The 27,544-nt window shown below is 38.5% G+C and overlaps 2 protein-coding genes across 4 annotated transcripts in view; both read left to right on the top strand.

The window, feature by feature from the left end:
- PARP4 (poly(ADP-ribose) polymerase family member 4) overlaps window positions 1-18,300 on the top strand; it is a 103,718-nt gene extending 85,418 nt beyond the window's left edge. Inside the window, exons 33-34 of the mRNA XM_035003769.1 lie at window positions 11,861-11,993; window positions 16,511-18,300. Of these exons, the coding sequence (XP_034859660.1) occupies window positions 11,861-11,993; window positions 16,511-16,691 (314 nt within the window). The 3' untranslated portion in view covers window positions 16,692-18,300. The remainder of the gene's footprint in view (window positions 1-11,860; window positions 11,994-16,510) is intronic.
- A 3,800-nt stretch (window positions 18,301-22,100) lies between these two features.
- Window positions 22,101-27,544, top strand: part of MPHOSPH8 (M-phase phosphoprotein 8) — a 53,129-nt gene continuing 47,685 nt past the window's right edge. For all 3 annotated transcript variants that reach the window (XM_035003766.1, XM_035003767.1, XM_035003765.1), the window contains exon 1: window positions 22,101-22,404. In XM_035003766.1, the coding sequence (XP_034859657.1) occupies window positions 22,174-22,404 (231 nt within the window). In that variant the 5' untranslated portion in view covers window positions 22,101-22,173. The remainder of the gene's footprint in view (window positions 22,405-27,544) is intronic.

The following is a 27,544-nucleotide window of genomic DNA, read 5'->3' as shown; positions in this document are numbered from 1 at the left end:
ATGACCTGAGCGGAAGGCAGATGCTTAACGACTGAGCCACCCAGGCGCCCCCATCATTAGCTTTTGATGTCATGATCCACGATCCATTGTTTTTGTATAACACCCAGTGCTCCATGCAGTACGTGCCCTCCTTAATACACATCACCGGGATAACCCATCCCTCCACCCCCGTCCCCTCTGAAACCCTGTTTGTTTCTCAGAGTCCATAGTCTCTCATGGTTCATCGCTCCCTCCAATTTCCCCAACCACAAATAAATCTTAAAGAAACAGAAAACAAGGACACATTAGAGTCAGGAGAACATCTATAAGAATTTTTTTTTTTTTAAGATTTTATTTATTTATTTGAGAGAGAGAGAATGAGAGACAGAGAGCATGAGAGGGAGGAGGGTCAGAGGGAGAAGCAGACTCCCCGCCCAGCAGGGAGCCTGATGTGGGACTCGATCCTGAGACTCCAGGATCATGACCTGAGCCGAAGGCAGTCGCTTAACCAACTGAGCCACCCAGGCGCCCAAGAATTTTTTTTTTCTTTTTATTTGACAGAGAGAGACAGAGAGAGAGAGGGAACACAAGCAAGGGGAGTGGGAGAGGGAGAAGCAGGCCTCCCGCGGAGCTGGGAGCCCGATGCGGGGCTTGATCCCAGGTCTCTGGGATCATGACCTGAGCCAAAGGCAGATGCTTAACGACTGAGCCACCCAGGCGCCACAGGACAGATTTTTTTTTAATTTTTTTTTATTTTTAATCCTTTTTTTTAAACGATTTTATTTATTTGACAGAGAGAGAGTACAAGCAGGTGGAATAGCAGGCAGAGGGAGAGGGAGAAACAGGCTCCCTGCAGAGCAAGGAGCTGGATGCGGGACTCAATCCCAGGAACCTGGGATCATGACCTGAGCCGAAGGCAGTCACTTAACCAACTGAGCCACCCAGGCACCCCAGATTTTTTTTAAAGTAGGCTCCACAGTGGAGCCCAACACAGGGCTTGAACTCATAACCCTGAGCTCAAGACTCAAGTCCAGGTCAAGAGTTGGACACTCAACCGACTGAGCCACCCAGGCGCCCCAACATCTATAAGAATTTTAAATTATTTCACATCAGAAATAATGGAAGCTAGAGGCACCCAGGTGGTTCAGTTGGTTAAGCGGCTGCCTTCAGCTTAGGTCATGATCTCAGGGTCCTGGGATCGAGCCCCATGTCCATCTCTCTGCTCATTGAGGAGCCTGCTTCTCCCTCTCCCTCTGCCTGCTGCTCCAACTTGCTCTCTCTCAAATAAATAAATAAATAAATAAATAAATAAATAAATAAATAAAATCTTAAAAAAAAAAGAATGGAAGCCAAAAGGTAATCAAATAATATCTTTAAAGTGCTGAAAGAAAAAAGCCCTATAAACTACAAACTCTATATCTAGCAGAAAAGATTCTTTAAAAATAAAGGAGATGGATGCTTGGGTGGCTCAGTCAGTTAAGCATCTGCCTTGGGCTGGGATTGTGATCCCAGAGTCCTGAGATCAGTGGGGCTCCTTGCTCAGCAGGGACCCTGTGTCTCCTTCTGCTTGCTTCTCCCTCTGCCTGCTGCTCCCCCTACTGTGCACTTGTGCTCTCTCTCTCTCTCTCTCTGGCAAATAAATAGAATCTTTAAAAAACATAAATAAAAAATAAAAATAAAGGAGACTTTTTTCCATAATCATAAATACAGAGAACAAACTGGCAGTTGCCAGAGGGAACAGGGCTGGAAGGGATGGGCAAATAGGTGAAGAGTATTAAGAGGTACAAATTTCCAGTTATAAAGAAATAATAATGGGGATGAAAAGTATAGCATAGGGAATATTAGTCATAATATTGTAATAACATTGTATGATGACAGATGGTAATTACATCTGTATGATTGTGAGCGTAGTATAATGTATAGAATTATTAAATCACTATGTTGTGCACCTGTAACTAATATAACACTGTATGTCCAGTATACTTCAGTTTAAAAAAAAAAACACTAAGAAGTAACTAAAATGTATCTATCTATCTATATATGTATGTATTCAGATTAACTAACAAAAAACCTGAAAAAAAGAAAAAATGAAGGAAATTAACAAAAGTCAGACAAACAAAAGCTGAGACAAGGTCAAAGGACATAAGGTCAAACTACAAAAATCAATTTTAATTTCATGTACTAGCCACAAATACTTGGAAAATACAATTTTAAAATACCATTTATAATGGTATTAAAAACATCAAATGCCTAAAAATAATTTTTTTAAAGATATGAAAGATTTCTAAAATGAAAACTACAAAACATTATTGAGGGAATTATTTTTTTTTAAAGATTATATTTATTTGAGAGAGAGTGAGAGTGAGAGAGCACAAAGCAGGGGGAGTGGCAGAGGGAGCGGCAGAGAAAGGGGCAGAGGGAGGAAAAGCAGGCTCTCTGCTGATCAAGGAGTCCAATGTGGGGCTTGATCCCAGGACCCTGGGATCATGACCTGAGCTGAAGGTAGGCTTAACTGACTGAGCCAGCCACCCAGGTACCCCAATTGAGAGAATTTTTAAAAGATTAAGATAGATGGAGAAAAATTTTAAGGTAATGTGATTAGAAAACTAAAAATGTGAAGATGTCACTTCTTCCCAATTGATCTATAGATTCAATGTTGTGAACAACCATGCCCACAAATTGATAATCTAGATAAAATGGACTGATTCCTCAAAAGACAGTATCTGCCAAAACTCACACAAGAAGAAATGGAAAATATGAATAGACCTGTATCTATTAAAGAAATTGAATCAATAATTAATAACCTTCCAAAACATAAAGCACCAGTCCCAGATGAGTTCACTGGTGAATTCTACCAAACATTTAAGGAAGAAATTATACCAAGTCTCTATAATGTCTTTCAGAGTAGAGAAGCAGTGGGAATAATTCCTAACTCATTCTATAAGGGCAGCATTACCCTAATACCAAAACTAGACAAAGACATTACAAGAGAAGAAAACTACAAAGCAATATCTCTCAGTAACATAGGTGCAAAAATCCTCAACAAAATATTAGCAAGTTGGATCCAAAAAAGGATAAAAAGAACAATACATCATGACCAAGTGGGATTTATCACAGGTATACAAGTCTGATTCAACATTCAGAAATCAATTAATGTGATCCATTACATCAACAAACTAATAATGAAAAATCACATGATCATATCAATAGATTCAGAAAAAGCATTTGAGAAGATCGAACACTCATTGATGCTAAAAACTCTCAGTAAACAATGAATAGAGAATCTCTTCAACAGAGTAAAGACTATAAAAAAAAAAACTATAGCTAATATTATACTTAATGGTGAGAAACTAGAAGCTTTTCCATGAAGATCAGGTACAAGGCAAAGATTGCCCCTCTCTTCACTCCTTTTTAATATTGTACTAGAAGTCCTTGCTAATGCAATAAGGCAAGAAAAGGAAGTAAAAGATGTATAGACAAGGAAGGAAGAAATTAAAATTTTCTTTGTTTAGAGATGATATCATTATCTATGTTGAAAATTCAAAAGAATCAACATAAAACCCTTGAAATGTAACTGAAATTAAAATAAAAACTTCAAAAAGGTTTTAATTAGATTTGCAAATAATGTAAAAAAAAATTATTGAAACTAGTGAACAATTATACCAAGGTTGCAGGATACAGGTTAATATACAAAAGCCAATTGCTTTCCCATATTCCAACAAATGGAATTTAAAATTAAAAACACGGTATCATTTATATTAGCACCCTCAAAAATGAAACACATAGATATAAATGTAATAAAATATGTATGAGAGCCATATGAAGAAAATGACAAATCTGATCAAAGAAGAGCTAAATAAATGCATTGATTTTCCATGTTCATAGATAGGAAAACTCAGTATTGTCAAGATTGATCTACAGTTCAATGGAATACCAATCAAAATCCCAGCAAGTTATTTTATGGATATGGACAAATTGATTCTAAAGTTTGTATGGAGAGGCAAAAGACCTACACTAGCCAAAACAATATTGAAGAAGAAAGTTGGAGGACTGATGCTATGCAACTTAAAGACTTACTATAAAGCTGTAGTAATCAAGACGGTGTGGTATTGATGACCATATAGACAAATAGATCAATGGAACAGAAGAAAGAGCCCAGAAAAAGATTCACTGCAATCCCAGGGTACATTTTTATACAGACTGACAAGCTGATTTTAAAATTTATATGAAAATGCAAAAAACCTTAGAATAATCAAGATAATCTTGTGGTAGAAGAAGACAGTGGGAGTGCACAAATTTAAGAGTATAAGCCAGGGGCGCCTGGGTGGCTCAGTCGTTGGGCATCTGCCTTTGGCTCAGGTCATGATCCCAGGGTCCTGGGATTGAGCCCCGCATCGGGCTCCCTGCTCAGCGGGGAGCCTGCTTCTCCCTCTCCCACTCCCCCTGCTTGTGTTCCCTCTCTAGCTGTCTTTCTGTGTCAAATAAATAAATAAAATCTTAAAAAAAAAAAAAGCATAAGCCAGTATGGTATTGACATAAAAATAGATAAGTAGATTAATGGAACACAATAGAAAGTCCAGATAGAGACCTGCATATTTAGTCCATTGATTTTCTTCAAAGACACCAGTGAAATTAATGGGAAAGGAAAGATTTTTCAAAACTGATATTAGAAAAATTGGATTTTCAAATGGAAAAAGAACCTCAACCCTTACTTCATGCCATACTCAAAAATTAATTTGAGGGGCACCTGGGTGGCTCAGTTGGTTAAGCATCTGCCTTCAGCTTAGGTCATGATCCCAGGGTCCTGGGATTGAGCCCCTCATAGGGCTCCCTGCTCAGCGAGGAGCCTGCTTCTCCTTCTCCCTCTGCCTGCTGCTCCCCCTGCTTGTTCTCTCTCTCTCTATCTGTCAAATTAATAAATAAAATCTTTAGGGGCACCTGGGTGGCTCAGTCATTAAGCATCTGCCTTCAGGGCTCAGGTCATGATCCCAGGGTCCTGGGATTGAGCCCCTCATAGGGCTCCCTACTGGGTGGGAAGCCTGCTTCTCCCTCTTCTACTCCCCCCTGCTTGTGTTCCCTCTCTATCTCTGTGTCTCTGTCTGTCAAATAAATAAAATCTTAAAAAAAAATAAAATCTTTTAAAAAAAATTAATTTGAGATGGAACATAGACCTAAATGTAGAACTATAATACTGCTAGAGGATACAAGAAAACTGGAAAATTTACAAATATGTGGAGGTTAAACAACATGTTACTGAATAACCCATGGGTAAAAGAAGAAATCAAAAGAGAAATTAATACTTGAGCTAAATGAAAATGGAAATACAATATACCAAAACATGGGATGTGGCAGAAGCAACTCTAAGAGGGAAGTTTATAGCAATAAACAGAAGATCTCAAATAAACAACCTAACTACACTGCAAGGAACTAGGAAAAGAAAAACTAAACCCAAAGTTAGTAGAAGGAAGAAAATAACAAATTTCAGAGTGGAAATAAATGAAATAGAGACCAAAAAGACAATAGAAATGATCAATGAGGGGCACCTGGACGGCTCAGTCGTTAAGCGTCTGCCTTCCGCTCAGGTCATGATCCCGGGGTCCTGGAATCGAGGCCCACATCGGGCTCCCTGCTCCGCGGGAAGCCTGCTTCTCCCTCTCCCACTCCCCCTGTTTGTGTTCCCTCTCTCGCTGTCTCTCTGTGTCAAATAAATAAATACAATCTTTAAAAAAAAAATGATCAATGAAACAAGAGCTATTTTTTTTAAATATTTTATTTATTTATTTGACAGAGAGAGAGAGATAGTGAGAGCAGGAGCACAAGCAGGGGGAGTGGGAGAGGGAGAAGCAGGCTTCCCGCGGAGCAGGGAGCCCGATGTGGGCCTCGATTCCAGGACCCCGGGATCATGACCTGAGCGGAAGGCAGACGCTTAACGACTGAGCCGTCCAGGTACCCCCAAGAGCTATTTTTTAAAAGATAAACAAAATAGACAAACCTTTAGCTAGATTCACCAAGATAAAATAGGCTCAAATAAAATCAGACGTGAAAGAGACATTGCTGTTGATACCACAGAAATCTAAAGGGTCATAAGAGACTCCTATGAATACTTATATGCAAATATATTAGACAAGCTAGAAGAAATGGATAAATTCCTAGAAACATGCAACCTACCAGGACTGAATCATGAAGAAATATAAAATTTGAACAGACTCATTAACAGTAAGGAGATTGAATCAGTAACCAAAACCTCCCAACAAACAAAAGTTCAGGACCAGATGGCTTCACTGTGAATTTTACCAAACATTTAAAGAATTAGTACCAATCCTTCAAATTCTTCCAAAATGTAGAAGAGGAAGGAACACTTCCAAACTCATTTTATGAGGCTACCATTCATCTGATACCAAAACCAGACAAAGACACTACAAGAAAAGAAAATTACAGGCCAATATCCTGATGATTACAGATGCAAAAATCCTCAACAAAATATTAGAAACTCAAATTCAACAATACATTAAAAGTTTCATGATCAAGTGGGATTTATTCCAGGGATGCAAGGATGGTTGAACATCTGCAAATTAATCAATATACCACATTAACAAAATGAAGGCTAAAAAATCATATGATCATCCGTGGATGCAGAAAAAAGCATTTGGCAATTTATTTTTATCATTTATGTTAAAAAAAAAAAACTTCTCAACAAAGTGGGTATGGAGGGAATGTACCTCAGCATAATAAAGGCCATACCTGACAAGCCCACAGCTAACATAGTATTCAATAGTGAAAACCAGAAAGCTTTTCCTCTAAGAGCAGAAGCAAGACAAGGATGCCCACTATCCCCATTTTTGTTCAACATAGTATTGGAGGTCCTAGTCAGAAAGGGGTCCTAGGCAAGAAAAAGAAATAAAAGGCATCAAATCAGAAAGGAAGAAGTGCAACTGTTGCTATTTGCAAATGACATGGTAATACATATAGAAAACCCTAAAGACTCTACCAAAAAACTGTTAGAATTAATAAACAAATTCAGGAAAATTGCAGGATACAAATAGTGAGCTGATAGTGAGCTATCAGAAAAAGATTTTAAGAAAATAATCCCATTTATAATTGTATCAGAAAGAATAAAATACCTAGGAATAAATATAACCAAGGAGGTAAAAGACCTATACATAAAAACTATAAGATACTGATGGAAAAAAAATGACACAAATAAATAGAAAGATATTTCATGCTCTTGGATTGGAATATTGCTTAAATGTTCATACTACCCAAAGCAACCTACAGATTCAGTGCAATCCTTATCAAAATTCCAATGGCATTCTTCACAGAAATAGAACAAACAATCCTAAAATTTGTACAGAACCTCACACACACACACACGCACGCATACAAGAAAAGCAAAAAAAAAAAAAAATCCAAAAGAGGTTGGGTTTTTTAAAAGATTAATAAAAATCATAAAGTTCTTGCATGAATGAACAAGAAAAGAGAGATAGAAAGAAGGCATTATAAACAATACTCAGAATACAAGGGAGGACTTAACGAAAGGTGGTTAAGAGATTTAAAACATAACAAGAAGAACTTATGAACAGCCTTATGCGAATAAGTCTTAAAACTTAGATGAATTTTTAGAAAAAAATAAATTTGCCACACCCACCTAAAGAAAAATTAGAAAGCCTGAATCATTCTGTAGTGATTAAAGAAATTAGTTTAAAACCTCCTGACAAAGAAAACGACACTAGGTTGAGATGGTTTTACCCCCATCTTCTACCAAATATTCAAAGAACAGATAATTCCAACCTAATACAAAATATTGCAGAGCTTAGGAAAAATATGAGAATACCTTTCAGCTTATTTTATTAGCATAATTTAATAACAGATATGACAAGTAACATCAAAAAGAATAAAATACTTAGGAATAAATTGAGCAAAAGATATGCAAGCCTTATACACTGAAAACAGTAAGACATTAATGAAAATAGTTTTAAAAGATCTAAATAAATAGAAAAACATCACATGTTCATGGATTGGAAGCCTTGATATTGTTAAGATGACAGTACTCCCCCAAATGATCTACAGATTCAATCCACTCCCTATCAAAATCTCAGATTACTTTCTTGCAGAAATTGACAAGCTGATCCTAAAATTCATATGAAAAAATAAAGACCTGGAATGACCAAAACAATCTTGAAAAAAAAATAGGAGTATTAACACTTCTTGATTTCAAAACTTACGAAAAGCTTCAGTAATCAAGATAATGTGGTAATGGCATAAAGACAGATGGAATAGAATCAGTGGAATAGAACTGATAGTCCAAAAATAAGCCTCTACGTTTATGGTCAGTTGTTGTTTGACAAGGATGTCAAGACAATTCAATGGGGAAAGAACTGTCTTTTCAACAAACAACTGGTGCTGGGACAACTGGATATCTATATGTAAAAGTGTGAAATTAGATCTCTTCTTTACAAGTATAAGAGTTAAAACTGTGCAGCTCTTACCCTACGACCCAGCAATTGCACTATGGGGTATTAACCCCAAAGATACAAAGGTAGTGATCCGAAGGGGCACCTGCACCCCAATGTTTATAGCAGCAATGTCCACAATAGCCAAACTATGGAAAGAGCCTAGATGTCCATCAACAGATGAATGGATAAAGAAGATTTGGTATATATATGCAATTGAATATTATGCAGCCATCAAAAAATGAAATCTTGCCATTTGCAATGACATGGATGGAACTATAGGGTATGCTAAGCGAAATAAGTCAATCAGAGAAAGACAAGTATCATATAATCTCACTGATATAAGGAATTTGAGAAACAAGACAGAGGATCATAGGGGAAGGGAGGGAAAAATGAAACAAGATGAAACCAGAGAGGGAGACAAACCATAAGAGACTCTCAGGAAACAAACTGAGGGTTGCTAGAGTGGAGGGGGTGGGAGGGATGGGGTGGCTGGGTGATGGACATTGGGGAGAGTATGTGTTGTGGGGACTGCTGTGTGTTGTGTAAGACTGATGAATCACAGACCTGTACCCCTGAAACAAATAATACATTATATGTTAATAAAAAAAATTTTTTTTTAAAGAATCATTAACCTTAGATAAATTCATATATAGAAGAAGAAACTTGCCAGGAAAAACTGGCAGGGACCTTCCAAACCATGTATTTTAGTCATTCCTGGGGGAATCAGTGTCCACCACAGTTTCATTTACAAAGGATGGCACAGGCCAGATCTGACTCTTGTGTGGTTTAAATAAATAAGACCCATGGGTGCCTGAGTGGCTCAAAAAACAACAACAACAACAAACAAAACAAAAAACAAAAACAAAACAAATGTAGCTCTTAGAAGAAAACAGAAGTAAATCTTCATGACCTTTCATTAGGCAATGGTCTCTTGACACCAAAAGCACAAAAGAAAAATAGACAAACTAAACTTGATCAAATTTAAAATTGTATGTTATTTGTCAATTATGTCTCAATACAAAATTTTTAAAATTTTGTATGCAATTGAAAAATGAAAAGACAACATAAGGAGTGGGAGAAAATATTTACAAATCATATATCTGATAAGGGACTGGTATCCAGAATATATAAAGAACCCTTATAACTCAGTAATAAAAAGACAAATAAAACAATTAAAAAATAGTCAAAGGATTTGAATAAATATTTCTCCGAAGAAGATACACAAATGGCTAATATGGACATGAAAAGATGCTCAGGCTCATTAGTCATCAGGGAAATGAAAATAAAAACCATAGTTATGTACTACTTCATACCCAGTAGAGTGGTTATAATTTAAAAAAAAAAAGGTGAAAAGATGGACTTTTCAATCAGTGGTGATGGGACAACCAGACAATAAGGCAAAAAGTACAGTTTGACTCTTTACCTCATACCATACTAAAAAATTCCAAATAGATTGAAGACTTAAGTATGAAAGACAAACAATAAAACTTTTGGAAGAAAATCTTGGAAAAAATCTTTATGATTTTAGGACAGGAAAGGTTTTTTTTTATTTTGAAATAATTTTAACCTTGCAGAAAAGTTGCAAATATGGTACAAAGAATTCTCATATACCCTTCATCTAAATTCCCCAGATGTTAACATTTTGAAGTATTTGATTTATCATTCAGAGAGGAATTTCTCAATGCAAAAAGGCACAAGTCATAAAGGAAAAGATTAACAGACTACATTAACATCAGCAATGCCTCTTTATTAAAAATAAATAAAATATAAAATGTGAAAAAGACATACTACAAACTAGGATAAAGACACATATAAACAATATATAGGGGCACCTGGGAGGCTCAGTCGTTAGGCATCTGCCTTCAGGGCTCAAGTCATGATCCCAGGGTCCTGGGATGGAGCCCTGCATTGGGCTCCCTGCTCAGCAGGAAGCCTGCTTCTCCCTCTCCCACTCCCCCTGCTTGTGTTCCTTCTCTCGCTGTCTCTCTCTCTGTCAAAAAATAAATAAAATCTTAAAAAAAAAAAAAAACCCGATATATAAACAAGGTACAAACCTTGTGGTAGAACTGAGTGATAAACACAAACGTCAGCATGGTGGTCGTTTCTAAAAGGGAGCAGAAGAGAATACAATTGGGACACAGCTCACAGACACTTTCAAGGTAATGATTATATTCTGTTTCTTAAAATGGGTAGTTGGATACCACCTCACACCCATTAGGATGACTACTCTTAAAAAAAACAACGGAAAATAACAAGTATTGGTGAGAATGTGGAGAAAATGGAACCCTGTTCTCTGTTGGTGGCAATGTAAAATGGTAGCTGCTATGGAAAACAATAAAATCAAAACAATAAAAACAATAAAAACAATAAAAATAATTCATCAAAAAATTAAAAATAGAATTACCATATGACTCAGCAATTCCATTTCTGAGCATAATACCAAAAGAATTTTTTATGTGAAGTGGTTTCGAATACATGACTTGGATTTAAGAAAATTAAAATGGGTTGTTAATTTCTGGCTCAGTATATATAAACATTCATTTTCAATTTTGGTATTTTATAATATAGTAAAATACCTTGGTTTAGGTGTATAACACTGGTTACCTATAGGTACTATTAAAGTAATAAGAGGACAATTTAGTTGATCTTAAAAAATGTTTATTTTACACTTCCTGAAGCTGGCAGTCTCCACCCTCAAGAGTCCAGAGAACTGCAAAGTAAGGGGACAGGGCTGTAAGCTCTTATAGAAAGAGGCAAGCAGGAAACCAGGAAGAAGTACTTAGTTTATGCTGATTGGTTGGGGTTGCATTATCTGACGGTATTTAGAATGATCAAGGAACAGGGAAGTGAGTATAGCGCCCAAAGTTGGCTTGGTGTTGGGGGATTGGCTGACTGGATATATTGTGTTTCTGATCAAGTGCAGTGTTTATAGGGACATAAAAGTTATATAGGTTTTGGTTTGCTGACATGGCACCCTGGGCAGTAGCAGCTCTATCTTGGGCCTAGAAATTTATTTCAGTGATGCAAATCACTAGAAATAATTTGCTACGTTGACCTACCCAGCTGTATCAATTGTTTATCTGTTGTATATTTAGGTTTACTCCTCTAAGCTATTTGTAGCAGGAGCCTAGAAACTGAATTTCTTTCACCAACTTCATGCATCTCTGTTTATTAAAGATGGCAGAGGAGTTATGGATGTAATTGTTTCCTAACAACCATCAGGGTGTTATGGCACGTGTTCCATTCATCCTCATTTTTTATTTAAATAACAGGCTAGTTAAGGATCTTGAAGAGAATTACAGAGTTTTATGATCTGCTAATGTATTATGGTTTAATAGTATTATAATTCTTTACTAGAACTTTTATAAATGGGCATAGCTTTGAGATGCAGAGTTTCCAACAGATATAAAAGAGTTTTCCTCTTTTAGGTAAAAAAGGAAGAGAGCGTCTCCTGGACCTGATCGCCACATTTCTGGTGCTACAGTTTCTTCGCACCAAGTTGGAACAAAAGGGAATAGTCTTCAGATCACTGATGAAATTGGATGATGCTTCCATTTCCAGGTGGTTTTAATTATAGTATTAAGCAACTGGCTTATATTTCTGACTATTTCTTAACTGAATTTTGCAAGAAGCTACATGGAATTGTAAGAACAAAGAGAATTTATTCCCAGGGAATATCTTGCCTGCACTCTTCTGTCATCGGCAGGGCAGATGCAATATTTTGCCTCTTGGTTTCCATGAAAAACCAGGGCTCAGAATGTTTTAAGTGTAGCTTACACTGGACCTCAGATCTGTGGCTCCTGATTTAGTATTCTTTTCACTATGGCCTATTGATTCTGTGTGCTTTTGGAAAATCCACAATATGACTGTTGGGACCAGGCCTGTTCCCAATAAATTGCAGGGCCTGGCACAAGAATATAGATGGAAACCCACATACTGTATGTCTAAGTATTTAAAAGTTATAAATCAGGGGCGCCTGGGTGGCTCAGTCTGCCTTTGGCTCAGGTCATGATCCCAGGGTCCTGGGATCAAGCCCCGCATTGGGCTCCCTGCTCTGTGGGAAACCTGCTTCTCCCTCTCCCACTCCCCCTGCTTGTGTTCCCTCTCTCGCTGTGTCTCTCTCTGTGTCTCTCTCTGTCAAATAAATAAAATCTTTAAATAAATAAATAAATAAATGTTATAAATCAAACTAACAAACTGTTAAATAAAACACATTTTAAAGTCCTGCCTTGACAAATACAAGTTCTTGAAGACCGAGTTCAAATTTAGAATTCTGTGCCCACTTGAAGTTTGATGCCATAATATGACAATGTAGAGAGAGCCTGTTCTGGGGCCCTGGCTCCTAGTCCTTGGGCTGACCTCTGGCACCACAAGAGGCCTTGAGGCACATGTGAATACCCTCTTTACTTACAAAACTCCATCCATACCCCACACAAATGGTCACCCCTTATGTGTGTGCATGTACACACAATATACATATATATACATATACATACATACCTATATAATTTGCTTGTGATTTTTTCAAAAAGGCAAGATTAGTGGGAAAACTAGCAAAACTAATAAAATATTATCTATAGGGGGAGGAAGAGGAGACAAGGTTAGAAGCTAGGTTTCTCCTAATATACTTTGTTTCACGTTTTTGACTTTGAAACTAGGTAAATATTTTGCATAATAAAGACCAGATACCAGAGAGAAGAGATTGAATATGTTAAATTATACCATGGACTGCCATCAGCAGTGTCTGGAATGTGAGGAAATAAATGGCAAAAGGAAAAAGAGGGGAGGAGTGGAAGCTATAAATTAAAGGACACATGGCCCGAAGGCAATGTTAGGCCTACTTTGGATCCTGATTTGAACAAAATGCATTTTATTAAAGGGAGAGAGAGAGAGATTGAAAATTAAGCAGGGGGAATGGGAGAGGGAGAAGCAGGCTACCCGCAGAGCTCGATCCCAGGACCCTGGGATCATGACCTGTTTTAAACATTACCTGGATATTTTGTGATATTAAAGAATTATTTATAGCTATTTTAATGTCATGTTTAAGAAAAAGTTCTTGTCCCTTAGAGATACATATTTTACAGATGAAATTAAAATAAATAAGCAGACCTATTTTTACCCTCTCACAAAGACTGATTAAATTCTCAATTCGCAACAGCATCAAACACAAAATAGGTACTCAGAAAATAACAAATTGAGCATTTTACCGTACTTAATTTATACTTCCATTTTTAAGAAAAGCAGCACCTTCTCATGGTGAGAAAGATGGAAATTTATTAAGTGAATATCAAGAAAAATACTTCAAAGAACTAGTAGACAGGACTGACAAGTTAATATTTGATTTAATAAGCACAACCAAAGAGGCACTTCTTCTATTTAGATCTTTTTCAACTGAGACAGAGGGAAGAGAGGCTTAGGAAACAAGTTGACCAAAGTAAAGCCATTTTGATTTTTAGGCTGATCCTTAACCTAAAAGTCAGCAGGTAACAAGCTACAACTCATGGAAGACCACAAGACCCCACGCCCTCCAGCAATAAACGTCATAAAGACTGGACATTCCTAAAATTGCTCCTGTGGGTAATTCTACAACTCTAAGAAATGGAAAAACTAACTGCCCAATGTAAATGTTAAACCCAAAGTTAAAGAGTAAGCCCCTCCTTATATGGTTAGCTAAAAAAAAGACCAAAAAAACCCTCATAAAACCCTTTGTTAGAGGCAAGGGTTGGGGGTGTTGGTCCTCTTCCTCCCCTGGGAAGAGAGGCCACTACTCTATCTGTGAAGTAGCTCCTTTCTTACTTGTATACTTACTGAGTCTTTGTCCCTTTCTCTACATGGCTTGCTCTTAAATTCTTTCTCTCGAAGAGCCAAGAACCCTCTTGGCGAGGGGCATAAGGCCTTCCCTCTTGACCTGTCTGGCATCACAACTATGATAGCCATTAAAACAAGTATTAATAACTTTGAACCTACTCTTGAATTGCAATATCACAAAGTATTATACCAAGATTTTAAAAAATAATGAAGTATATTCCATCACATTGCTCTTATTATATGACAGTTATTATGAGAGCAAAAAGGTTTGTTGGCACTTTAATGAACTTTTAAGTAATTTTTATTTCCTGTTTATTGCATATTTAATTTATAACTTTTCTTTTTCTGCTTCATGATGCACATAACATTAATACAGTAGCACATTGTATGGAGGAATATGAACAAAACCTTCATACTAGTGGGATGGTCAGTCAAAATTCAGAGGTCAGCTAAAGGAAAACCAGTGGAATTAGTGAAAATATTTAAAATAAGTTTTGTTGCATTCCATAGTTCATAACTATAAGTAGACTAATGATTACTGGGAAACATGTCTTTTTTTTTTTTAGATTTTATTTATTTATTTATTTGACAGAGACACAGCGAGAGAGGGAACGCAAGCAGGGACAGCGGGAGAGGGAGAAGCAGGCTTCCCGCTGAGCAGGGAGCCTGATGCGGGCCTTGATCCCAGGACTCTGGGATCATGACCTGAGCCGAAGGCAGACGCTTAACGACTGAGCCACCCAGGTGCCCCGGGAAACAGGTCTTTTAACCACTTTGGACATGCTTCCCATTTAGTATGTTTGTGTCATCATGATATTCATCTGATACCTATTGATTGCCTACTCTGTGCCAGGGACTCTTAAGCCTGTGAAATCCATGTGTTTTGCTAATCCCCACAACAAAGCCGTAGGAGCTCATGTTATAATCATAATTGAGGAAACAGAGACTTCCAGTGTTGAATGAAGACTGCACCATATCACACAGCCAACATTGTGTGATTTCAGTCAGGATTTGAACTCAGCTCTTAGCCACCACAGTATAATGATGACCCTTTCCCAGTTCACAGGGAAAAAAATCAAGAAGATGGAGAGAATTTTCCAAATTTTTAGTTCCCCCCATAGAGTTTTTTTTAAACTCTAGTATATGTTACCACTTGCTTGCTAATAAATTCTAGCAGGTGACAAGATAAATGAGGAAGTAGCTAACTAGCATTAGTGAAAAATCTCAGAATTTTTGAGTCTTGAGTAGACTTTTGAATATTTGACAGTCTTGTTTGATATCATCTTATGCACACAAACTTGAAGTTTTTTTTCTAATTTTAAGATTTTATTTATTTATCTGAGAGAGAGAATGGGAGACAGAGAGCATGAGAGGAGGAAGATCAGAGGGAGAAGCAGACTCCCGCTGAGCAGGAAGCCCGATGTGAGAATTGATCCCTGGACTCCAGGATCATGACCTGAGCCGAAGGCAGTTGCTTAACCAACTGAGCCACCCAGGCGCCCCACAAACTTGAAGTTTTTATGTTATGCACAGTTTAGTAGTATGTTGTTCCTGATTTGTGTGACAGAATATATGGCTGTTTCATGGGTGAGTCTTAGGCATTTTTCTAACTAATCAAATTGAGAATTCCTGGTACAGTAAAAAGGAAAGAAAAATAGAAACCTGGTTTGTAAAATAGTATTGAGTTTCTACTTGAAGAATGGATGGATTTAGATCAAGAAGAATGGAAAGGGGATGACCAAAAAAAAAAATATATATATATATATAAAGGCTAGAGGAAGCTGAGTTGTCCTGGAGGCAGCAAGGAAGTCTGTGAAGCATTTGGAAGCTGGAAAGTGATGGGTATAGTATATTTAAAAATGTAGGGGTGACTGGGTGGCTCAGTTGTTAGGCATCTGCCTTTGGCTTGGGTCATGATCCCAGGGTCCTGGGATAGAGCCCTACATCAGGCTCTCTGCTCAGCGGGAAGCCTGCTTCTCCCTCTCCCTCTCCCACTCTCCCTGCTTGTGTTCCCTCTCTCGCTGTGTCTCTCTGTCAAATAAATAAATAAAATCTTAAAAAAATAAAATAAAATAAAATGTATTAAGTTAAAAGCACCGTGTCAGTCTGATAGAACTTTCATAAAATGTCAGACAGAATTGCTTTTATTGCATATCTTAATTTTTGACAGAATTATTTTGTCTGATATGATGTGCTAGGATTTGATATCGCATTATATTTCATATATAATTATATTCTGAAGTTGATGGAACCATTTATTTTTAATCTAGAAATATTCCCTGGACTTTTGAAGAAATAAAGAAAGCAAGTGAATGGGTAAGAAGAACTGAAGGACAATATCCATCTATCTGCCAACGGCTTGAATTGGGTCAAGATTGGGACTCTGCCACTAAACAGCTATTGGGGATCCAAACCATAAACACCAACATCTCCTCTTCACAGAGTTCTTAATTACAGTCAAAGCTTAATCATCTGAAGTTGTATTTTAAACATTATTCATGTTTCCATGTATAAAATAATCAGATATCAATAGATACCTATAATGAAATTTAATTATGATTTTATTCAATGTAGCACTTACTTTAAAATAATGAGAAACACAATTGATTATTTTAATGAACTAACAAGTGATAACAAAATATTACAATATTACAGATTTGTGTTTAAATATTTTAAGGTGATAAGAGACACATCTGGCTAGTCCTGGAGCCTCATTCCCTTCTCCCCTTTAAGGACTCTAGTAGAGAACTGGCTCAGCTGGACTTAGTAAGCTGGGGAGAAACAAGGTCTTTGGCTGATGTCAGTGTTCCTGGCATGCATTCCTGTTTCCAGGGCCCTGAGTATCCAGACCTTTGCCCTCAATATGCATGTGGTTCCTAGTCTATAGATCCCTTGATACATCTTTTTGTCACTTAGAGAAACTAGGTATCCCAAGCAATTCTTTCATGGATCTTGCCTTTGGTGTTGCCTCTAAAATCCTGAAGTCAAAGGGGTGCCTGGGTGGCTCAGTCGTTAAGCGTCTGCCTTTGGCTCAGGTCATGATCCCAGGGTCCTGGGATCGAGCCCCGCATCAGGCTCCCTGCTCTGCCGGGAAGCCTGCTTCTCCCTCTCCCACTCCCCCTGCTTGTGTTCCCTCTCTCGCTGTGTCTCTCTGTCAAATAAATAAAATCTTTAAAAAAAAAAAAATAAATAAAATAAAATAATTAAATAAAATCCTGAAGTCATCTAGATTTCCTCCTATGTTATCTTACAGAAGTTTTATGAATTTTGCATTTTACATTTTGGTGTATGATCCATTTTGAGTTATTTTTTATGAAAGTTGTAAGGTCACTGTCCACCTTCCTCCACACTATCACTTCCAGGCCATTACCTCTCTACCTTTATGTAAAAACCCTGGTTTGTTTTTGTTTTCTTGTTTTTTTTAATTTAAATTCAATTAGCCAACATATAGTACATCATTAGTTTTTGATGTAGTGTTCAATGATTCATTAGTTGTGTATAACACCCAGTGCTCATCATATCATGTTTCTTTGAGATTCAGTCTTTTGGCTATCCTCCAACCTGTCCTTATTGCTGTGACTTGCCAAATGCCCAGTACCTACCCTCATTCACATAAGGTTCAGGATTTCCCTTTCTACTGCCAGTCCTGCCTTCATCTTGAGTGACTTCCGTTATCCTGATGTGTGACCCTTCCTAATTCCTGGACTTGAACCATAGCTATGTCTTGGCAGAATGTTTTGTGATACTCAAAGGATGGGAAACTTGTGAGGAGCTACCATGAGGCCCTCTCCCATCCACCGCTCTATCTCCCTGAGAGGCAGACATAAGACTGCTTCTCATCACCTCCCAGTTCTGAGGTGATATGAAGCTCAGAATACAGCTTCAGACTAAAAATCCTCCTAGCTGCATCTAGAATTAGCTCCTCAGCAGTGATGTGTCCCACAACTCACATTGCAATCATCTAGCTCCTCTTAGGGTGTGGGACAAGGACCAAGGGGAGCTGGCATCTTTGACTACTCTTCCTCTTGCTGTTTATACAATAAACCATCTAAATCTAAAATGGCTTGTTGTCTTTATGGCTAAATCAATCAGGCCTTGCCCTTGGCCTTGTCTGCTTGTTTGCTTGACATAATCATCAAGATAACTCTTTTCTTGTTTTATCAGATTATGGGATAAAAGATTGATAATACCTAGTAGCAGAGTGTGTGAAGGTAAACAGACTTCCTTATGTTGTTACTGGAAACATATACAAGTAAAAAAGTTTTGCAGTATTTATCCAAATTTAAATCACTACCCTCCTTGACCTATAAATTTCACTAATAGGAATTCCACTTCTAGAAATTTATCTTGCCAAAATATGGACACACACACACATGCATATGTTATATATGCATATATATGTGTGTGTGTATATATATATGTATATATATATTACAGTTGCAGAACAATGTGGAATAAAGCTCATTTAAAAATTATATAAATGGGTGTTTATACATGTATGAGATAAAAGTCTGTCATGTCATATTCCAAACTGGTTACCTTTGAGGAACAGGAACTTTATTTCTATCTTATATTCTTATATTCTATATCTTATATTATTTCTATCTTATATGTTCACTGTAAAAATTTTTACAGTGAACATATACTTAAATTTTTTATCTCAAAAATACATAAAAGTAGAGAAAATAGTATAATGAACATAAATTCCATCATTTAAAATATTTTGCCAAGTTTTTATAAATTTAGAACCATCTTTTCTTCCCTCTTCTTTTGCTATTGACTTGTTAAAGAAACAAGGTCAATTGTCCTATAGTATGTCCCACATTCTGGATTTGTCCGATTGTTTCCATTTTTTCTTTCCCCATATTTCTTGTAAACTGGATATTCGATCTAAGGCCCTGAATAGATTAAGGATCAGTATTTTTATCAATAGGAGCCATATAGTTTGGTTGTTCTACTTTTATTTTTTTAAAGATTTTATTTATTTATTTGAGAGAGAGAGAATGAGAGCGAGCGAGCACATGAGAGGGGGGAGGGTCAGAGGGAGAAGCAGACTCCCCGCCTAGCAGGGAACCCGATGCGGGACTTGATCCAGGGACTCCAGGATCATGACCTGAGCCGAAGGCAGTCGCTTAACCAACTGAGCCACCCAGGCGCCCAAGTTGTTCTACTTTTAGTAATGCTAACATTGATCAGTGCATTTTCCAATGTGAAGTTCTGTTTCTCCTACAACCAACAAATAGTCTGAAGAGATACTTTGGCAGCCAGTTCCTCATCAATCTTTCACCTAACAGTTGCCTGAATCATTTCACGAAATATTGTGATTCTCTGTTTTCTTCTATGCTTGTTAACTGAAATTCTTCTGAAAAAAAATGAGCTTTCCCCATAACTAATACTATTTGATTATAGTATTTTTAAAAATTGACTTTAAAAAGATATCTAATTACTAGAATTGTTGTGTGTCTTCCTTTATAGACTAAGAGTCTGTGCAGGGCAGAGAGACTGTTAAGAAAGAGACAACGGGCCCAAAATGGAGTTATCTGTGTCAACCCCCACATCAGCAAACCAAGACTTGATACCCAACCGAATTGCAGTTTCAGGCTCTTCTAGGAATATAATCTTCACCAGTAGTCTGGAATTTCCTGGCAGTACTGGTGAGGTAATCCTCTTGATAGACCCCAGCATTCCCCCAAAGGACAGTGAATTTGCCTGAAATAATCCTTTCTTTTATGACTTCTTTGCCCTCCCCCTTTCTGTCATGAAAAGCCTGTCCTTTTCTGCATTTCTTTGGAGCTCCTTTCTATTTGCTAGATGGGATGCTGCCCCAATCGTTGAATAAAACCAGTAAGATCTTCAAATTTAGTCAGCTGAATTTTAATACCATGCTCTATTGCTCTTTGTATATGCTCTTTGTAATGCTTAGTATAGTCATGCACAGGATGCATTTAGTAAGCTAAATAAATAATAAATCAATGAGCCCACTTAAGATCTGATGAGCCTCTTCATGATGTGGGAAACAAAGGCAGAAGAAAAATTATTAAATTTCCTACTACTTACAGCCCATTGACTGACAAGTCCTTGAAACAGGCAGAGTGACATTCCTTTAGGGACTCACCTGCCTTCATGTTGATACTTTCCTAAGGGCAAAAGGCAACCTTAGCCTGACCCTCCAGGATCCTGTAAGTCTACTTTAACATACAAAAATTCCTTTGGAAACTTCATCTCTACCCCTGCAAGATATATGTTGGCACTCATCCCCCAAGCATATGACCCACCAATACACATCTGAAGGATCTCATAATAAATGACATTTCCCAACAATAGCTAGCCCCCTCAAGGTCCCGGAAACCCTGCTTCCAAATTCCTTAGAAACTTGTGCTATCCCCAACTCCCTCCCAACTTGAAAGTATATAATGACCCCAGCGCAGGTCTCTAGAGCCCCACAGGTCCTGTCCCCATGCTTTAATAAAACCACCTTTTTGCACCAAAGATGTCTCAAAAATTCTTTCTTGGCCATAGGCTTTGAACCCTAACATCTTTCCTACATCATTCAAATGGATCTAAAGGATCATAGATGATTCTTTAGTTAACCTCAGAGTTAATTTGAAAGAGTTAATCTTATAAATTAAGTCCACCATTCAAAGAAACAAAAATAAAAAGCTCTTTGGGGCGTCTGGCTGGCTCAGTGAGAAGAGCTTGCAACTCTTGATCTTCAGTTTGTGAGTTTGAGCCCCATGTTGGGTGTAGAGATTACTTAAATAAATAAAACTTTAAAAGAAATTAAAAAAATTAAAAGTTCTGGGGGCGCCTGGGTGGCACAGTCGATTAAGCTGCTGCCTTCGGCCCAGGTCGTGCTCCCAGAGTCCTGGGACCAAGCCCCGCCTCAGGCTCCCTCTCCCCACTCATGCTCTCTCTCGCTCTCTAATAAATAAATAAAATCTTTTAAAAAAATTAAAAGTTCACTACCATAAAGACTTTATTTGCAATTCAAAGAGAAAAATATTTTACCCTTAAGTGGATTATCCTAGCAACTTTGGGTGACCTATCTTTGTCAATACTGGTCAAAATACTTTAATCGCGTCCTCTGGTATTTTCAATGGGGAAAAAAATATCCCAAGAACGTGGAAAATAATTGTTTTGGGCTTGTTACTTAAAAAAGTTTTTCCCTAACTTTAAACAATACTAAGATATAATAGCACTCTGAGTTACGTTTGTATCGTTCACACGCGTTAAACGAGTCAAAATTACACATGCACGAATGGCCCGGCATTCCGTTCTGGCCCGCTCAGGTCTGGGCAGAAGGTGGGGGCTGCTTTCCTAGAAAGCCCCCCGTCGACACCGTCAGGAGCAACTGGAAGAGGGAAAAGACCCCGCGCAGCGTTCGGCCCCCTCAGGCGCTTGAGCTTCTCTTCCAGTCAGACTCTCGCGCTCTGGTGTTCCCCGGCCGCCCCTTCCCAACACGGGAAGCTCCCGAGCCCGCCTCCGCCGCCTGTTCCCCACTCAGCGCTGGAGCCCCAACCTCTCCGAGGCTCCATGTCAGCCTCACTCCTTTCTCCCTCGCGCCCTGACAAGCCCCTCCCCGCCCCCCCTCCGTTCCTGCCCCACCCCCTAGGGGCTCCCAAACACCCCTTCCTCTCCCCTCCAGAGCCTACCTACCGACCCTCTCTCACGGCCCCATCAGCCCCGCCCTTCCGCCGGGGCGCCCCCCTCGGCCCGCCCACCCGCTTCCCGTAGGCTCCGCGGGGCTCCAGCGCGCCCGCCTCGATGTGATTGGTTTCAGTGTGTGTCGCTCCAGGGTCCCGAGTCCGCCATTGGCTGGTTTCCCTCGCAGCGTCACGCTGCCAGAGAGGATTAGGGCCAAGTGCGGAGCGCGAAGAACTGCTGGGGTGTGTGTCGCAGCAGCTCTTCCTCGGCGGTTTGCTGGGCTCCTGTTATGGCTGCGGTGGCGGCGGCGGCCGTTGCCGAGGGAGCGAGCATGAGTGCAGTTCCTGTTTCAGGTGCCGACAGCAACGGTGAGTCTCCTGAAGTCGAAGGAGAAGGTGTTGGAGCAGTGGGCGAAGAGAAGGACGCAGCCACGAAAGGAGCGGAGGCAGTTGGAGACAGCGAGGAGGACGGAGAGGATGTGTTTGAGGTGGAAAAGATCCTGGACATGAAGACCGAGGGGGTACGTGTGCGCCGGGGGAGGCGAGGCTGGGCCTGCAGGGCTTGAAGTGGAGAAGCGGGGAGTGATGGGACTTCTGTGGAGGGTTGCGGCGCGAAGACGCAAAGCCCTCCCAGATTTCACGAGCTGGAAAAGACCAGCTTGTGCAGACACACGACGTAGGCGGGGGGAAAGGAACGTGACAGCCAGAGCCGACGCAAGCGTGCGAATCATGGGAGCAGTGCATTGACATTCCTGAACGGACTTTTGGCTGTGGCTGTGAGGGTACGTTTCCAAGAAGTTTGAAAGGGTTGTGTGGCCCGGAGAGATGAAGCAGTTTAGGTTGCGGTGTGTGAGTGTCAAGGGTGCAGACAGTTGGTGAAGGATATGTCATGGTCATCAACGTTTAGGTACCTGATTGGGGCCACTGCTTTGTGCTGGAAAGGAGTGACTCTGAAATCGTGCTTCTCTTCATAGTCCAGTGCCCACGCCATCCTTTCAGTGTTTTCCAAAACCATGATCAATTTTCTGGTTTAAAATCTTTTGGCATTCCTCTTCGCCCTCAGGACCTCGCCCAAGAGGGTGGGATTTAAAGGTTTTCAAAACCTGACCGTTATCTTCCCTCTCCTTGTTTACTGTGTGATTGTAACCACACAGTAACACTTGAAATTCTTCATCACACTATTGCCTTGGCGCTTACTGTTCTCTCTCCTCCTTCTCAAGTCTTTAAGGTGTTACTGAGGGTCAGTTTCTCAGTGAAATCCTTTTTTGACCCTGATCCCTGCAGGGTGAGGTGCTTCTTCAACTACGCCGTTGTAACACTTTGTTCAGACCTCTGTTTCAGCACTTAAAGCATTATTCTTTATATGTTTGTCTCTCCTGCTAGGTTATAGGTTCCTTTAATAAAGGGAATATGATTTTTATTAATTTTTGTATCACTGGTACTCAATCCAGTGCTTAGTATGCAGTAAGCGCTTTGTGTATATCAGATTATTAAATGAGTGAATGAATCAATGACTGCAGGCTGGGGTGAAGGAGAGTGGGTGGAAGGATGGACAGGGAAACAGTTTATTTCAGTAGGTAAGGTCTCACATGGTGGTTGGGTCTCTGTATTCTTTTTATTGTCTGTTGTTTTCTGTTTGTCATGTGCTACCTTGTGTTAATTTTTTCGTCTATTTAACAAACTTTTTTTTTTTTTTTTATCACATGCTGTGTGCTAGGTGCCGTGTTAGGTCCTGAGGATATAGAGATGAATTGTAGCATACACAGTTGCTGACACTGAAGAGTCTGTCTATTGGGAATAAATAATTGAAATCCAATGCCATTAATATTATTATTAGTTGCAATACAGTAAAGATAAGAACTTTATTTGGTGTAATTTTCCCAAATATATTACAAAAGCGCCTTGAGATGAGAGTAGAGCCAATCTTGGACTGTTTTGTATCCCCTGCATTTAGCACAGTGCTTGGCACATAGAAAATATTTAGAAAAATATTTGGTTAGGGGAGTAATATCTTTAGAATTAAGGTGATTCACCTATTGGTATACTTTTTTTTTTCTTTTTTTAAATTCATTTTAATTCCAATGTAGTTAAATTCATACAATATTTAATATTCCTGGTCCCAAAGAATTGTAGGCACTGTACCCAAAGTCTCATATTCTAGTCAAAAGCGGATGAAACTAAGAAGCTTAAGTGTTTAAGGCAGTAAAGGAGGGTTATTTATATCACTTTAGTGATGTAAAGTTGGGTGAAAATTCTAGTTCTCAGGGCCTTGTATTTTTAGGGGCTCTTGAGAATAAGTGACTTATAAGATGAAAAGTATTAGCTCAGCAGAACAGGACTGCATCGGTTACTTTTTAAGTACAGCTGAGTGAGCCAGCCAGTTGGAAAACATAAGGGTCCTGATAGAGTTTGTTTGGCCTCCTTATAGTCTTAAGGTCTGTTGTTCATAAGCCGCCAGACTGTGGTATTCTGTTATTGACTAAGACAGTCATTATGATGAGTGTTGACTTGCAGGAATAGCATTAATTCTAAATTTATATATTAGCCATGTTCTTTCTTTTGGTTTATTGCTAAATGTAATTTTTTGTAACAATTAAATGAATCTGACAGATCTTGGGGTTTTGGCTTCAATTTTGAATTGGAGTCATTTTTACATAATAAAAAGCTGGCACTTGTTAATATTTATGGGAATTTGATTTTTTTAGTGTACAAATAAATATTTTAATTATACAACTTAGTAAATTATTACAACGCCAACACCTGTGTAACCTCCACCCAAGTCAGGAAATATTAGACTGCCAGCCCTAGAAACCTCTTTTGAATCCCCTGTCCCATCAGTATCCTCTTCCATCCCCCAAAATCACTGTCCTGAATTATTATATGGTAATAGCTTTCTTGCTTTTCTTTGTAATTTTTCCACCTAAGGATGCATTCCTTGACACTTGAGTTTAGTTTTATCATAAAATATATAAAATAAATAAAAATTTTATTTATGTACATTTATTTTTTAAAAGATTTATTTATTTACTTGAGAGAGAGCGAGAGAGAGTACAGAGGGAGAGGGAGAAGCAGACTCCCTGCTGAGCAGGGAGCCGGATGGAGGACTCAATCCCAGGACCCTGAGATCATGACCTGAGCCAAAGGCAGATGCTTAACTGACTGAGCCACTCAGGTGCCCCTGTCAATTTTAAAGCAACACTAAAGCCTGGGTGGCTCAGTCAGTTAAACATCCGACTCTGGATTTCAGCTCGGGTCTCGATCTCAGGGTCATGAGTTCAGGCCCCGAGTTGGGGAAGAGGGAAGATCACTGTCTTTGAGAGAGGAAGGATTTTCAGGAGAATGAGGTCATGTCTCCTCCATGAACATGAATTTTAAAACCTAATTTTGCCTTTCAGTCGACAAAGTATAAAATATTTACTATGGCAATTTACCAAAGTCTGCTGACTTTGGCTCTGTAACCACTTACAGAATTATTAAGCCATTCACACTTTTTCTTTAAAAAATTATGTAATGTGCCCACTTTCACCACTGCTATTCAACACTGTACTGTACTGTAAGTTCTAGCCAGAGCAGTTAGATAAAGGAAGAAGTAAAACTATATGCACAGATGACATGATTCTCTATATAGAAAATCCCAAAGAATCACAAGAAAATTACTAGATGTAATAAATGAATTCAGCAAACTTGAAGGGTACAAGAATAACATAATAAAAGGTTATCTTTCCATACACATGTAATGCACAATCCAAAAAGGAATTTTTTTCCCCCTCCAGTTTTAATTTTAATTCAGTTAGTTGACATATAGTCTAATATTGTTTCAGGTGTAATATAGTTATTCAATACTTCCATACACCACACTGTGCTCATGACAAGTGCATTCTTTAATGCCCATCACCTATTTAACCCATCCCCCCACCTTCCTCCCCTCTGGTAACCATTAGTTTGTTCTCTATAATTAATAGTCTGTTTTTTTATTTGTCTCAATCTCTCTCTCTTATTTTTTTTCCCTTTGCTTGTTTGTTTTCTTTGTTAAATTCCACATATGAGTGAAATCATATGGTATTTGTCTTCTCTGATTTATTTTGCTGAACATTATTCTCTCTGGCTCCATCTGTGTCATCACAAATGGCAAGATTTCATTCTCTCTATGGCTGAATAATATGCCATTGCATATATATGCCACATCTTCTTTATCCGTTCATCAATCGATGGACACAACAGGCTGTAAACATTGGGGTGCATGCATCTTTTTGAATTAGTGTTCTTGTATTCCTTGGGTAAATACCCTGTAGTGTGATTGCTAGATCATAAGATAGTTCTATTTTTAACTTGCCATTTGGTTTATATATAGCCTCTTCCGCATATGGCAGTCTGTATTAAGTTGATGGTTGTTTAAGTTTGAACCCATTCTTTTCTCCTCCCCTCTCCATGTTTTTAGGTATATGTTAGGTATATTTTATATCCTTTGTGTGTGTGTGAGTTCCCTGACTGAATTTTTACAGAAGTATTCATTTTTACTGCTTTTGTATTTCATACCTTTATACTGTCACTTTTGGTCTCTCCTTTCTACTCCAAGAGTCCCCTTTTATATTTCTTGCAGGGCTGATTTAAGGGTCTGGGAAACTCTTTTTTGTTTTCTCTGGGAAACTCTTTATCTCTCCTTCTACTCTGAATGATGATAGCCTTGCTGGCTTGCTGGATAGAGTATTCTTGGCTGCAGATTTTTCCCATTCAGCACACTGAAAATATCATGCCACTTCTTTCTGGCTTGCCAAGTTTCTGCTGAAAAATCTCCTGTTAACCATCTGGGCTTTCCCGTGTAAGTTACCACCTTCTTTTGTTTTGCTGCTTTTACAATTTTTTCTTTATCACTATATTTTGCAAATTTAATTACAATATGTCTTGGTGTGCATCTGCTTTGTTGATTTTGATTGGAGTTCTCTGTGCCTCCTGGTTCTGGATATTGGTTTCCTTCCCCAAATTAGGGAAGTTTCCAGATACTATTTCATTAAATAAATTTTCTGCCCCCTTTTCTCTCTCTTCTTCTGGGACTCCTATAATACAAATGTTGATTAATAGAGTCCCTAAGTTCCCAAAGTCTATTCTTGTTTTGTGTAATTGTTTTTCTCTTTTGTTCAGCTTGATTACTTCCCATTACCCTGTCTTCTAGGTTACTAATTAATTTCTCTGCTTCTTCCATCCTGCTATTCATTCCATCAAGCATGTTTCTCATTTCGTTTGTTGAGCCCTTTATCTCTGCTATGTTATTCCTTATCTCTGTGTTAAGGGTATCACTCATGTTTTCCACTCTTTTCTCAAGTCTAGTGAGTATCCTTATGATTATTCCTTTAAATTCTCTATCAGGCATGTTACTTATATATGTTTCACTTAGATCTCTGGCTGTGGCCTTGTCCTGTTCTTTCATTTGGGATAAATTTCTCTGTCTCATTTTGTCTGTCTCTGTTTCTGTTAAGAAAGTCAGCTATGTCTTCTGCTCTTGAAAGTAGAGACTTTATGAAGAGGAGGTCCTGTTGTGCCCTTGCAGTGCAGTGTCCCCTGTTCACCAGAACCTGGCACTTGGAGCAGAGTATCCTATGTGTGTTGCTTATACCTTGCTGTTGTGTCTGAGTCACTTTTCCTTTCAGTGTAGTCGTTTGCACT

The sequence above is a fragment of the Mirounga leonina genome, unplaced genomic scaffold, assembly GCF_011800145.1.
Source record: "Mirounga leonina isolate KUSES-001 unplaced genomic scaffold, KU_Mleo_1.0 Mir_127, whole genome shotgun sequence".
In the NCBI taxonomy this organism is placed as follows: domain Eukaryota; kingdom Metazoa; phylum Chordata; class Mammalia; order Carnivora; family Phocidae; genus Mirounga; species Mirounga leonina.
This window is presented reverse-complemented; position numbering and strand designations above follow the sequence as displayed.